Source organism: Oncorhynchus kisutch, linkage group LG11, assembly GCF_002021735.2.
Source record: "Oncorhynchus kisutch isolate 150728-3 linkage group LG11, Okis_V2, whole genome shotgun sequence".
NCBI lineage: Eukaryota > Metazoa > Chordata > Actinopteri > Salmoniformes > Salmonidae > Oncorhynchus > Oncorhynchus kisutch.
The window spans coordinates 47,781,716-47,795,242 of NC_034184.2; the positions used below are offsets into that span (position 1 = coordinate 47,781,716).

General features: G+C 41.2%; 1 protein-coding gene across 2 annotated transcripts in view; it reads right to left on the reverse strand.

Moving 5' to 3' along the window:
* LOC109899582 (phosphatidylinositide phosphatase SAC2-like) overlaps positions 1-12,889 on the reverse strand; it is a 38,985-nt gene extending 26,096 nt beyond the window's left edge. The window contains exons 1-2 of one of the 2 annotated variants that reach the window (XM_020494937.2): positions 12,530-12,889; positions 9,101-9,181 (exon numbers count right to left, since the gene is read on the reverse strand). In XM_020494937.2, coding sequence (XP_020350526.1) covers positions 9,101-9,181; positions 12,530-12,626 — 178 coding nt within the window. In that variant the 5' untranslated portion in view covers positions 12,627-12,889. The remainder of the gene's footprint in view (positions 1-9,100; positions 9,182-12,529) is intronic. The other variant, XM_020494938.2, reaches the window with a different exon arrangement.
* Positions 12,890-13,527: the final 638 nt, after the last annotated feature.

Genomic DNA, 13,527 nt, shown 5'->3' on the forward strand with positions numbered 1-13,527 from the left:
TATTTCACTTATAATTCACTGTATCACAATTGGGTCAGAAGTTTATATACACTAAGTTCACTGTGCCTTTAAACAGCTTGGAAAATTCCAGAAAATGTCATGGCTTTAGAAGCTTCTGATAGGCTAATTGACATCATTTGAATCAATTGGAGGTGTACCTGAGGATGTATTTAAAGGCCTACCTTCAAACTAATTTGCCTCTGCTTGACGTGATGGGAAAATCAAAAGAAATCAGCTAAGACCGCAGAATTGTGTTTTTTTTTAATCACAAGTCTGGTTCATCCTTGGGAGCAATTTCCAAATGTCTGAAGGTACCACGTTCATCTGTACAAACAATAGTACGCAAGTACAAACACCATGGAACCACGCAGCCATCATACCGCTCAGGAAGGAGATGCGTTCTGTATCCTAGAGATGAACGTACTTTGAATGCGAAAAGTGCAAATCAATCCCAGAACAACAGCAAAGGACCTTGTGAAGATGCTGGAGGAAACGGGTACAAAAGTATCTATACCCACAGTAAAACAAGTCCTTTATCAACATAACCTGAAAGGCTGCTCAGTAAGGAAGAAGCCACTGCTCCAAAACTGCCATAAAAAAAGCCAGACTACAGTTTACAACTGCACATGGGGACAAAGATCGTACTTTTTGGCGAAATGTCCTCTGGTCTGATAAAACAAAAATAGAATTGTTTGGCCATAATGACCATCGTTATGTTTGTAGGGAAAAGGGGGAGACTTGCAAGCCAAAAGAACCCATCCCAACCATGAAGCACGGCGGTGGCAGCATAATCTTGTGGGGGTGCTTTGCTGCAGGAGGGACTGGTGCACTTCACAAAATAGATGGCATCATGAGGTAGGACAATTATGTGGATATATTGATGCAACATCTCAAGACATCCGTCAGGAAGTTAAAGCTTGGTCGCAAATGGGTCCTTCAAATGGAAAATGACCCCAAGCATACTTCCAAAGTTGTGGCAAAATGGCTTAAGGACAACAAAGTCAAGGTATTGGAGTGGCCATCACAAAGCCCTGACCTCAATCCTATAGAAAATGTGTGGGCAGAACTGAAAAAGCATGTACGAGCAAGGAGGCCTTTAAACCTGACTCAGATACATCAGCTCTTTCAGGAGGAATGGGTCAAAACTCACCCAACTTATTGTAGGAAGCTTGTGGAAGGCTACCCAAAACATTTGACCCAAGTTAAACAATTTAAAAGACAATGCTACCAACTACTAATTGAGTGTAGTTGCACGTGCCTGTCCCTGATCACTCTATTGAAGAAAAGACTTGAATACACTTCAATATAAAACGTGACCTCAGTCAATACACAGCTGAACTCAACCTGCTCTCGCTTTCTCCTGTTGTGCTATTTACAAACAAACAAACAAGTGACTGGCTCAAATGTTCTGGGGAACTACAGTGAGCTTCACAATATAAAATAATGGAACAGGTGAAATGAAGCGGATCGCCTAACATATTGCACAAGTTGACTGAAGGTATTTACTTAATGTAGCTAATATTAACATGATATTGGAAAAACCCTCCCAGGGCCATTTCAAAATGGCCGTATATGGTATATAAACCACCCAAGTCTAGTGACTTATTCACCTTTTCTCTCTCTCACCGTCTGTCTGTGGTGAAACACAGCATCTGGCTAAGCATTCAAATTCAATTGATTCGTTAGAATCAGAGGTATATACATGCTCTTCTCTTGTATAACCAATGTATTATTCATGGAATACAGCTCTGCTTTCAACACCATAGTGACCTCAAAGCTCATCACTAAGCTAAGAACCCGGGGACTAAACACCTCCCTCTGCAACTGGATCGAGGACTTCTTGACGGGCCGCCCCCAGGTGGTAAGGGTAGGTAACAACACATCCGGCACGCTGATCCTCAACACGGGAGCCCCTCAGGGGTGCGTGCTCAGTCCCATCCTGTACTCCCTGTTCACTCATGACTGCACGGCTGTCATTGAAAATAAGAATGTTCTAAACTGACTTGCCTAGTTAAATAAAGGTTTTTAAAAAGTGACAATTTCACCTGGTTAATAGTACCTGCTAACCTGGATTTCTAGTAACTAAATATATACTTCTGTGTATTGATTTTAAGAAAGGCATTGGTGTTTATGGTTAGGTACACGTTGGAGCAACGACAGTCCTTTCACGTGAATGCGCACTGCATCGATTATATGCCACGCAGGACACGCTAGATAAACTAGTAATATCATCAACCATGTGTAGCTATAACTAGTGATTATGATTGATTAAGTTTAATGCTAGCTAGCAACTTACCTTGGCTTCTTACTGCATTCGTGTAACAGGCGGGCTCCTCGTGAGGCAGGTGGTTAGAGCTTTGGACTAGTTAACTGTAAGGTTGCAAGTTTGAATCCCTGAGCTGACAAGGTAAAAATCTGTCGTTCTGCCCCTTAACAAGGCAGTTAACCCACCGTTCCTAGGCCTTCATTGAAAATAAAAATGTGTTAACTGACTTGCCTAGTTAAATAAAGATTAAATGAAAAGGTGGCATTTTTTTAAATATATATATATAAAATAAATAATAATAAATAAATAGGCAAAATCGGACCTCTAGTACGTATAGCCCAGTACATCACTGGGGCCAAGCTTCCTGCCATCCAGGACCTAAAAATTGTCAAAGACTCCAGCCACCCTAGTCATAGACTGTTCTCTCTGCTACGCGGACGGCAAGCTATACCGGAGCGCCAAGTCTAGGTCCAAGAAGGTTCTAAACAGCTTCTACCCCCAAGACATAAGACTCCTGAACATCTAATCAAATGGCTACCCAGACTATGTGCATATAGATGTGTAAAGACAGTTGGACAAGACGTGGTAGGTAACTATCTTGTTAATTGTTTACAAACAAATTAGTGAACGTGCAAGAAAGCTAAACAGCAACCTAGCTAACTTGATGAATGCTGTAGCTAGCCAAAAAGGACTTGTTTTGAAAGTTGGATCATGTTATCCTTTGAGGGTTTAAAAAGTGTTCTTACACTATGAACATTCAAAGCAACTTGGACATTTCCATGGCAGGCATTGTCACCTTAGCTTGCTACATAACTGCATGAGCACCACAAATCAGTCTACACCACTGCACACACACCCGCCGTTACAATGACAACTAGCGTAGCCATATCAGCAAATGACTGCTTTCTGAACACACACACACAAATCCAATTTGGTCACTTGTAACTTACTGTTTGGACAGTCAGTATTCAAAAACTGATTTGAGCGTTATGGCCTGCAGTGTGAACATAGCTTTAGAGACCAACACAAAGGACCAGGTACAAAACATTTAATCAATTAAGGCATGTTTTCATCAGTTCATATTTTCAGTACTGTCATGGTTTTGACCCAAGAACACAAATAAACCATGCGAATATAAAACATACCAAATAACACAACAGAAACAAAAAGGCACAGGAGATGGTGCAGCCCAACGTATCAGACCTCTGGCCACACCTCACAAGTGTGACTAATTGCTCATTACCTCCCCAAAGACATTTCATTGGTTAATTGTGTTTACCTGTATTGTATTTAGAAAGGGTAGGTGGCATAAACTGAACCACATGTAACATATGGAATTGCTTTAGTATACGCATTAAAATTCTCAATGCAAAGTTACACCCCACTTACCTATTTTTTGAGTTATTACATAAAACTGAAGTCAATTGGAAAATGTTTTTCCAGAAATAACTTCAAATGTATAACTTCAAATCATTTGCACTCATGACTACTGGTCTCAATAGCATTTTCAGCCAACGTACAAGTAAATGATTTATAACAATCAATTCATAAAGTAACTTGCAAGGTTGCTAGCCAACTAGCCTGTTAACGTTACATTAGCGCTACATGAGTTAACCAGTTGCTATCAACAACTAGCTTACAGCTACATTAAAGTAAACCAAAGTTTTGGAAATACATAACACCATCTTTCAAAGACCTTTAATACTGTTGATCACTCACTGCTAATTCAGAGGCTGTCCTTAAAGGCTGCATGTAACTGGTTTAAACATTACTTGACATAATTCAATGTGTATCTACAGATGGTGTCAAATCAGGTTATGCAGGGGTCAATTCTAGGTCCTGTACTTTTTACATTAACAATACTGACTGTCAAAAAAAATGTCCTGCACTTGTATGCCGATGATACTGTAGTGTATGCTATTGAACCCACGGTTGATCAGGCTCTATCTTAACTTCAATCTGCCTTCATTGTGTTGCAGAAAAACTTTATTGACCTCAAATTGGTATTGAATGCAGGTAAAACCTTGTATGTTGGACTCGCATAAACATAACTCTGATGATTTAAACATACAGTGGGGCAAAAAAGTATTTAGTCAGCCACCAATTGTGCAAGTTCTCCCACTTAAAAAGATGAGAGGCCTGTAATTTCCATCATAGGCACACTTCAACTATGACAGACAAAATGAGAAGAAAAAAATCCGGAAAAATCACATTGTAGGTTTTTTAATGAATTTATTTGCAAATTATGGTGGAAAATAAGTATTTGGTCAATAACAAAAGTTTCTCTCAATACTTTGTTATATACCCTTTGTTGGCAATGACAGAGGTCAAACGTTTTCTGTAAGTCTTCACAAGGTTTTCACACACTGTTGCTGGTATTTTGGCCCATTCCTCCATGCAGATCTCCTCTAGAGCAGTCATGTTTTGGGGCTGTTGCTGGGCAACACGGACTTTCAACTCCCTCCAAAGATTTTCTATGGGGTTGAGATCTGGAGACTGGCTAGGCCTCTCCAGGACCTTGAAATGCTTCTTACGATGCCACTCCTTCGTTGCCCGTGCGGTGTGTTTGGGATCATTGTCATGCTAAAAGACCCAGCCACATTTCATCTTCAATGCCTTTGCTGATCTCACGATACATGGCCCCATTCATTCTTTCCTTTACACGGATCAGTCGACCTGGTCCCTTTGCAGAAAAACAGCCCCAAAGCATGATGTTTCCACCCCCATGCTTCACAGTAGGTATGGTGTTCTTTGGATGCAACTCAGCATCCTTTGTCCTCCAAACACGGTGAGTAAAATTTTTACCAAAAAGTTCTGTTTTGGTTTCATCTGACCATATGACATTCTCCCAATCTTCTTCTGGATCATCCAAATGCTCTCTAGTAAACTTCAGACAGGCCTGGACATGTACTGGCATAAGCAAGGGGACACGTCTGGCACTGCAGGATTTGAGTCCCTGGCGGCGTAGTGTGTTACTGATGGTAGGCTTTGTTACTTTGGTCCCAGCTCTCTGCAGGTCATTCACTAGGTCCCCCCGTGTGGTTCTGGGATTTTTGCTCACCGTTCTTGTGATAATTTTGACCCCACGGGGTGAGATCTTGCGTGGAGCCCCAGATCGAGGGAGATTATCAGTGGTCTTGTATGTCTTCCATTTCCTAATAATTTCTCCCACAGTTGATTTCTTCAAACCAAGCTGCTTACCTATTGCAGATTCAGTCTTCCCAGCCTGGTGCAGGTCTACAATTTTGTTTCTGGTGTCCTTTGACAGCTCTTTGGTCTTGGCCATAGTGGAGTTTGGAGTGTGACTGTTTGAGGTTGTGGACAGGTGTCTTTTATACTGACAACAAGTTCAAACAGGTGCCATTAATACAGGTAACGAGTGGAGGACAGAGGAGCCTCTTAAAGAAGAAGTTACAGGTCTGTGAGAGACAGAAATATTGCTTGTTTGTAGGTGACCAAATACTTATTTTCCACCATAATTTGAAAATAAATTCATTAAAAATCCTACAATGTGATTTTCTGGATTTTTTAAAATCATGATAGTGTCCCTGCTTACAAATACCTGGGAATCTTTTAAAAAGCATATTAATGAGTTAGTTAAGAAGCTGAGAATAACATTTTAAAAACTGGCTTCTTCTATAGAAATAGGTCCTGCCTCTCACTAAATAGCAGAAAGCAGATTATTCAGTCGAGGTCGTTCCTAGACTATGGAGATTTGAATGCAGCTGCCACTTCATTAAAGATGCTCGATGCAGTTCATCATCAATGCACTGTGCTTTATTATGGGCGACAGTTTTAATACTCATCACGGCATTCTCTACCAATAAGTTGGTTGGCCCTCTGATGTCCCGTAGGTCAAATCAAAATGAAATAACATTTTATTGGTCGCATACACATATTTAGCAATGTTGTTGCGGGTGTAGGGAAATGCGCGTGTTCCTAGCTCCAACAGTGCAGGAATATCTAACAATAGACACATCTAAAAAGTAAAAGAATGGAATTAAGAAATATTAGGTTCAGAAATGTAGGAGTCCAGAGTATGAATATATTTATAAAACTCTGTGATTCGAGCCCTTAATGCGGATTGGCTGAAATCCGTGGTATATCAGACCGTATAGCACAGGCATGAATAAACATTAATTTTTATTTTGGTAACCAGTCTATAATAGCAATCAGGCACCTAGGAGGTTCAAAACTGCCTCTGGAAGCAACATCAGCACAAGAACTGTTCGTCAGGAGTTTCCTGAAATGGGTTTCCATGGCCCGAGCAGCTGCACACAAGCCTAAGATATCGTTGCACAATGCTAAGCATCGGCTGGTGTGGTTTAATGCTCACTGCCATTGGACTCTGGAACAGTGGAAACGCTACCGGCCGAATGCATTGTGCCAACTGTAAAGTTTGTTGGAGAAGGAATAAATGGTCTGGAGCGGTTTTTCATAGGTTCGGGCTGGCCCCTTAGTTTCAGTTGGATTCTAGCTTGAAATATACTTGTTCATGTTACCATACTAGAAGTTATTGATTACTTTACATGTATAAGGAAAGTATGTTGGGGTCAATGAAGGGTGGATATGAACTTGATGTATGGAAAGTTACTGAGTGAGACGAGGTGAAGTGCAGAAAGTTCATATTCTGTTCAAACATGTTATTGTTGAATATCAATGTTCCTAAGGAGGGAGGCAAAGGGCAACAGTCTAGTTTCAGTTCCTGATAAGGCAGGCGAGCTGCGGAACTAGGGAGGATTTTGGCTCGAGGTCAAGTCAGATGAAGTGAGAAGAAACCTCCGGGGTGGGGCCAGAGGGACCCACCCCAACGACCATCCTACTAGTCTTATGTCAAATGCATACACTTCCACGCCTATGAAGGGTCTAGCATCAGGCAGGGCCATGACTACATCAGTGAGAGAAACCAATGAAGTTCCTGCCTAACAACAGAGATGTATTGGCTGTCTAGATGTGTAAGGAGTTAACCCTGCTTAGTAGGAGGTTATAAATATATATCCTTGTGTAATCATACCTTGTCTTTGCAGCTGTATGACCCAGGGGGTGAATAAAAACTTGGTTTGAGCTTTTTCTAGTCGTCCGTTAGAGAGTTTTTACTCTGTTCAGAACCTAACACAGTGAAGGAAAATCTTAACACTACAGCATACCCTGATGTTCTAGACGATTCTGTGCTTCCAACTTTGTAGCAACAGTTCGGGGAAGGCCCTTTCCTGTTTCAGCAAGACAATACCCCTGTGCACAAAGTGAGGTCCATAAAGAAATGGTTTGTCGAGATCGGTGTGGAAGAAATTGACTGGCCTTCAGAGGCCTGACCTCAAACCCATTGAACACCTTTGGGATGAATTGGAACAATGACTGCGAGGCAGTGCCTGACCTCAATAATGCTCTTGTGGCTAAATGGAAGAAAGTCCCCGCAGCAATGTTCCAACATCTAGTGAAAAGCCTTCCCAGAAGAGTGGAGGCTGTTATAGCAGCAAAGGTGGGACGAACTCCATATTAAAACCCATGATTTTGGAATGGGATGTTCAACGAGCAGGTAGGTGTCCACATACTTTTGACCTTGTAGTGTACATAAGTGCAATACATCCGGCAGAAAATAGTTTAACAGACTTGCAAAGCTATTTGGCTAGCAGCCACACAACTACATTAGCTTACAATGAAAAAGCAAGGTATTTTTTGCAAAAATTAAGCATTGCCATCATATTGTTTCATACGTAGATCATAGAAAGAATGTAGCTAGCTACATTTCTTAATGTTTTGTTTTAAGTTAATCTTGCCTTTTAACTTGCTACCGGAGGAAAGTACAGGGGGAAAAGTAGCCTACGCATAAGTCAGAGCACTATCTGGTGATTCAATGACCTGAGCAAATATATTTCATCCAAGTGGAAAAGTGCAACTGAAACAAATATTTTACAGTCATGATTTGGAGCAAACACTGACTGAAGCTGAGCGGGATTTACAATAAGAAGCATTTTAGATCTGCGTTTACAAAACGCAGCAAGATAGTTATTTCCTTTTCGGTGTGAGAAATGCAGAATCCAGAGTTAAAATGACCAGCGACCTAGGGTAACTAATTCTAAATCAGTTCGCAAAGTAGCTTAAGCAGAAAATAGACGGGACGCAATTATTCTGAAACTGCAGATGGTTGTTAGAACACTTATTTTCCTACTTCAATCAACCAGTCCATTTTGAATTTGTGATAAACTGTCGTCATTTAGCTTGTGTATCCAATCATTGAGATACCTTTTTAACAGGACTTTGTTTGCACACTGCGTGTGTGGAGGGAGCGGTCAGAACACAATTGAGTGAATGAGACAAGGAGGGGAAAAGGAATTTAGGGAGATAAACATTGTGATGCTTGGCTTCTTTTTTGTGGTGCCCCGCAAATCATATGTACAAATGGAACACTAGAGTCAAAGCAAATTAATGTTGTCGTCAAGAGAAAGTTTTACTTTCCCATTTGAGCAGCCACAAAGCGCATTCCTCCGAATACAGATTTTTTTTGTTATCTCTGGTTAAAGATAGAGCTTTGACGTCTGTTTGAGTACTCATGCCCATCCCTATTTGGTGCTGTGCAAAGGCCAGAAACCAGACTGGAAACCCTTTTACAACTGATTAGATGATAGATGGGATTGAGGCTGGTTGCAAACACTTTTCCCCGTACATTTGATAGGAAGGGGAGGTTGGAGATGGGCCTGTAGTTGGATAGGATGTCCTGGTCAAGGTTGTGTTTCTCAGTAAGGAAGACTGCAGCTGTTTTGAAGATCGATGGTACCTCTCCAGTCAGCCAATAAGCCAGTACTTGTAGCACAAGGCCTACACCATTTCACTTACCTGTATGAAGTTGTATTTTCCCGATGAGACCCTCAACCAGGCCCAAGCACACTGGGTTCCAAGCTAACAGAAGGTCTGTTGCTGAAATAAAAAGAGAGAAGAGACAAATCAGAGAAAATAAAGACCTATGGAGTGGACACAAAGTAAAAACATTTAAGAAAATCACCCCACAAACTAAGAGCAATTAAGTTATTTAATGATAAACAGCACATGCATATAAGCCTATTTTCCAAACAGAGCACCAAGTTGATGGATTGTAGGCTATCCCTGGTTGTGCCAGTCTTATGCCATCCCAATAATATTTACATTGTGGACCATTTGCTGCACATAACCGATCGCTGCAGCTGTACATAGTCTATTGGTAAATAGCCCATCCTTTTCACCTACCTCATCCCCATACTGTTTGTATTTATTTACTTTTCTGCTCTTCTGCACACCAATATCTCTACCTGTACATGACCATCTGATCATTTATCACTCCAGTGTTAATCTGCAAAATTGTAATTATTTGCCTACCTCCTCATGCCTTTTGCACACATTGTATATAGACCCTCCCTTTGTTTTCTACTGTGTTATTGACTTGTTAATTGTTTACTCCATGTGTAACTCTTTGTTGTATGCTCACACTGCTATGCTTTATCTTGGCCAGGTCGCAGTTGCAAATGAGAACTTGTTCTCAACTAGCCTACCTGGTTAAATAAAGGTGAAATAAAAAAAATAAAAAAACATTCCATGCAAGGTTTGGACTGAGGGTTTCTGATTATACTGTTAGGGATCATCATGAAGCATTACATTACAGTAGTATCTAGATACCAAGCAGCCAAGTTCAGAAGTATTTAATGCGTCCAGTGCTTAAAACATCAAGAGATTCTTCTCACAGTTCAAATAGACAAGTGTTATCACTTGGGAAGAATACATGTAGAGGTGGAGTATTCAACTCTTACCCTACGAGGTCCGGAGCCTGCTGGTTTTCTTTTCTACTTGATAATTAATTTCACCCACCTGGAGTCCCATTCAGTCCCCGATTAGAGGTGCTGCTGCTCTAGTTTCAACTGTTCTGCCTTATTATTATTCGACCATGCTGGTCATTTATGAACATTGAACATCTTGACCATGTTCTGTTATAATCTCCACCCGGCACAGCCAGAAGAGGACTGGCCACCCCACATAGCCTGGTTCCTCTCTAGGTTTCTTCCTAGGTATTGGCCTTTCTAGGGAGTTTTTCCTAGCCACTGTGCTTCTCCACCTGCATTGCTTGCTGTTTGGGGTTTTAGGCTGGGTTTCTGTACAGCACTTTGAGATATCAGCTGATGTACGAAGGGCTATATAAATAAATTTGATTTGATTTGATTTGATTTGAATAATGAAAAAACACAGTGTAACTGGTTTGTGGTCCAGAGTTGAGTTTGAGGAATGTAAAGAATACATGATGACAATTTCTTTGACTGAAGCAGAGGTACAAAAACCAGGTCAGAGGGTCACAGACAGTAGCCATGTTTCTGGCAACACTTTTTATGGCAAACCCATCATCGATAGAGTTTAGAATGAGAAAAAAAACACATGGAACTTTCAGGATGTGACATCATTACACTTTTTTTATTCAACAAGTAGATGGAAACCTAGCTTATGTCAGTTTTCATTCTTAAAAAATTGTGTAGTAACATGATGCACTGAGGCATGACTACATCACTGCCAAATTACTACATCACAACTAGCTAACTGATGCTGATAACTAAAACAACTTTGGTATAACAGAAAACTAGACGTGAAGGGTATGTCAAGCAGTTGAAGAGTTGAGTCATGAATGGGCAACAAAGAGGGTGGAGATTGGAGAACATCTAGGTAGCTGAGACAATAACTCTTCCTGTTCCATGGAGCCAGAGAACTCTGTACCGACCTCAGCGCTGGAGCCCGGGCAGGGAGGTGGAAAATAGGGGCTGCCCCTATACACACACACACACACACACACACACACATCTCTCTGTTTGTCCATGATACAAACTCAACCATAGATTTGTTCAGAAATGTGAAATATTGTGGAAATTCGTATCTGTGCTAGTGTCAACAAGTCCTATGAGGAATGGAAACCCTTTTCCAATTAAATAATGGAAGAGCAGTGCAACCCAAACCTGTTCAGGCTGGCTGCACACCCGTGTGACCTCAGCTAGCCCACAAGGTAGTCATTTACATCCATACAGTGGCTGCTCCCTCTCAACAGCTTTTTGGTTACAACAGAAAGGCAAGGTTCATCGGCTCAGCTACTGGCTTTGCTGTGAATTGTCCCGGCTTAGCTCGCCACTCTGTTACAGAGAAGGGGGAGGTGTTTTGCCAAGACACGGGTGCAGGTCAGACAGGAGCACAAGAGCTAACGATCTAGCCTAAGGTAGCTACAGATTGTTACACCAGATCATTTGATTTAACCAAAGATTTTTGGTATCCATTACTGGGACTTACAAGGTGCGGTGCATTTGAATTTAGAAAATGCTCTGTTATTAAATTAATTATTTGTTCTCCATTAAGTAATCCAACAATGTGTACACCGCTATCTTGTCTATTTAAAATCTTCTCATTGTTCGAGACAGGTATCATTATGACATTTGGTACTTTGGGGTGGACCCATCTGTCTCAATTAATCTGGCCTAAGTATGCTCGTCTCCCAAGAAGCAGAACAAGTCACGCAAGGTAGTGTGTTGTGTAGCAGAGAGCCCGTAACTAGTCTGTAAATATGTGGAATTCAGTGTAAGGAAATAAGGAACCACAACAGATGCTTGAGTGGCATTTCAGGAAATGAACAGTTAACCATGTAGCCAAAGGAATCCAATAAAGCAAGCTCATGTAAGAAGAAAAATGGATGGAGAATGCAGGAATTATGAAACCTAATAACTGTTTTGTTCAATACAAAACAATTTAAAGTCAATTAAACATGGAAACATATGGAGCAATGTCACAGTCTGTTTTCTGGCTCATTGTTTGAATGGAACCCTGCTACATAATTTGTACTGTGCCCCTCGAGCATCGCAGTCTGTTTATTCCAAATATCACTATCAGGTCAACTGGGCAGTGCCACACTGGACATGACAGTATGGTAATACACATTTAATGGACTGGCAGTTAACATGAAGATGTTTGTTTAGATAGCTAAATTATTGCAACCAAAAATGGAATGGCACTCGAATTTTAGGAAGGTGCGCTGTTGTTGGATCCACAGCGTCCTATATAGTTGTCATTGTCAACGTGTAAAACAATACTTGCTTGGATAATGAAGACATAGCTAAGACAAGAGGAAATGCTCATGCTATGGGCTTGACGTCATTATAGCGAGCCATTTAGTTATGGGTTTGATGTCCGAGCATACTGATGTTACGTTAGCTAGCTAATTGATGGCTATGAGAAACTGAATTTTAAAAATGACAAATGTATTTTGCCTACCAGGTCTGGCGATCATGGTCCCATCTATTCGGCTACACCAAAGAGCATGGTCGCCACTCTGGAGAATATAATGGTCTTTGGCTTGAAACAGCTCCATGTTATCGGTGTACAGTATGTCAAACCATGTAAATATTTCTGTGGTCCAAACCGGTTAGCTAGCTATAGCTAGCACGCCTATCTAACGTTAACGTTACTGACAGGGCGTTGCCCTGGCAAGTTGGCTAACGTTTGCTTTGCTTTATTTTAAATATTATTTATTTTTTCAAAAAGTAGACATAATGAGACACTTATTCAATGTGTGAAAATGTAGCTGGTTATTCATTTCCAGTCGAAAGACCGACTGACTGTCGATTTCCTGCAGAAACAATCACACGTGACTTCTTCTATGGATGTTTGATCGCGGTTGGCAACCAACTTTAATGTGCATTACCGCCACCAACTGGATTGGAGTATGGACCAAAGCCAAAAAGTCAAACTGCACCTGTCCTCCCCACCTGTCCTCCCCTGATCTATTTGTGAATACAACTACTCCTTACCTGCTCAGGCAACCCTAGATCTATCACTGGCTGAGGGAGCAACCAAGGTGGGATAGCAGGAAGAACAACAGAGGGTCGAAACTCCCTCCCAAACAACCCCATCTCTCTCGCCATGCGATTGCCTATCTACCTAAAACTTGTATTCAGATTTTGTTCGTGTTTCCAGCTCTCTAGGAGTACCTTTTTTGTAGGATGTGCAACCTTATGTCCTTTTAGATTTACCCATTATATCATGGTTAGCTGTTGTCTTCTTAATTCTAATGGCATCTCTACCAACTCTACCTGCATCGCTGCCACCGGGGAGCTCCTGATTGCTCCACAACATATTCTTAGGGCTTGGGCATAGATAACATTTAGATTTTTTTTAGCCCAGGGGGATCATACGATCCAGCACAGGGAGATCCCAATCTCGTCTGACCCCACTCATCCTCTTTATCACCTACCATACCTCTCCCACAGGAG